The sequence below is a fragment of the Saprolegnia diclina genome, assembly GCF_000281045.1.
Source record: "Saprolegnia diclina VS20 unplaced genomic scaffold supercont1.5, whole genome shotgun sequence".
Lineage (NCBI taxonomy): Eukaryota > Oomycota > Saprolegniomycetes > Saprolegniales > Saprolegniaceae > Saprolegnia > Saprolegnia diclina.
The window spans coordinates 438029-439245 of NW_008246072.1; the positions used below are offsets into that span (position 1 = coordinate 438029).

The window sequence follows — 1217 nt, forward strand, 5'->3', positions numbered from 1 at the left end:
CTCTGCAGCCGGGTGTCGCACGTCAACGCACGCACGAGTGTCCACCGCGGCGGCAAAAAGCTCTCGACAAGCGCCAAAATTGGGGGCGGAAGGCGCGTCGCCACGATCCCACCGACGAGCGGGTCCGTGGACTCGTCGACCAAGCACAAGGACACGCGCAGTGCGTCGTTCACAAAGCTGTCGAGATGCGGAATGTGTCTGGCCAGCATCTCTTTGCGCTCAAAAAATCTACGAGCCAAACTGCCGTAGGACGGAATGTAGCTGACCGAGCTGTGGCGCTCCAAAAGCAAACAAAGTACGGCGTCGAGTAGCACGATTGCGTGGCGCTGTCGCACACAGAGCTTGTTGTCCTCGACGAGACTCGCCATCAAGCGCATGTGCATGGCGTCGGTGCGCTCGATGAGGTTCAGATAGGGCGGAAGTACTACATGCCACCCGTAGCGCGTCACGAGCGCACGGAACCAATCGCAGACGACCGCGGGCATGGTCCAAAAGTGAGTGTCGGTCGTTCTCAAAAGCAAGAGCATCGCCAGGCTGAGGTCTCTAGTGGTGAGTAGGCATGCGCCGAGTGACGCCCAGTTGTCGGAAGTTACGTGAAGATTGTGCCGTCCACACAACTTGTCGCCAAGCATGTGGATCGTCGCCGACGCCAAGTCGTCCAGTGTCTTCAACCCGAGCAAGTCGGTGCTGTCACCGGCAACGTACGACGTCACGAGGGACGTCGCGGCTTCAAACCCGAGAAAGTTCACGCGGTGCGTCTTGGGCCAAAACACTACATCGATCAAGTCGACGGTTGTCACAAAGGCGTGGTCGCAGCCCAAAAACGTTTGGAGGCGGGCACGGGTGCAGGCCGCGGCGACCGACGCTGGTACACGGCATCGAGGGTCAAATAGCGCCGCATTGGAGGATCCCAACGAAAACACCGCGACGTCGAGGACCTTGGTGGACACAAAAAACGTGATCATGTCGCGGATGTTGTCCGAGACGCCGCCCATTATCGAGAGAGCGCCACGGTGATAGAGACCCTCATGACGACAGCGACGTACGCGTCGTTGTTGACAGCGAAAGCGGCGTCGTACATTTGCTTGACCGTTGGGATCGGTGCCGGCTTCCTGGACACGGGAGTCTTGGCGGTAGAGGTGCCATTGTCATCATCGTCATCACCGTCACTGTAGTCACTATCGTCGTGTCCGTACGCGTTGTCAAAGTCCATATCA

At 58.7% G+C, this 1217-nt stretch overlaps 1 protein-coding gene across 1 annotated transcript; it reads right to left on the reverse strand.

The window, feature by feature from the left end:
- Nucleotides 1-169: 169 nt before the first annotated feature.
- On the reverse strand, nt 170-995 carry SDRG_02242 (hypothetical protein; the record flags this gene model as incomplete). The annotated part of the gene is made up of 3 exons (XM_008607818.1): nt 170-177; nt 233-543; nt 619-995. 3 exons carry the CDS (start codon nt 993-995, stop codon nt 170-172), a joined length of 696 nt encoding a protein of 231 aa, XP_008606040.1.
- Between the last annotated feature and the right edge of the window lie 222 nt (nt 996-1217).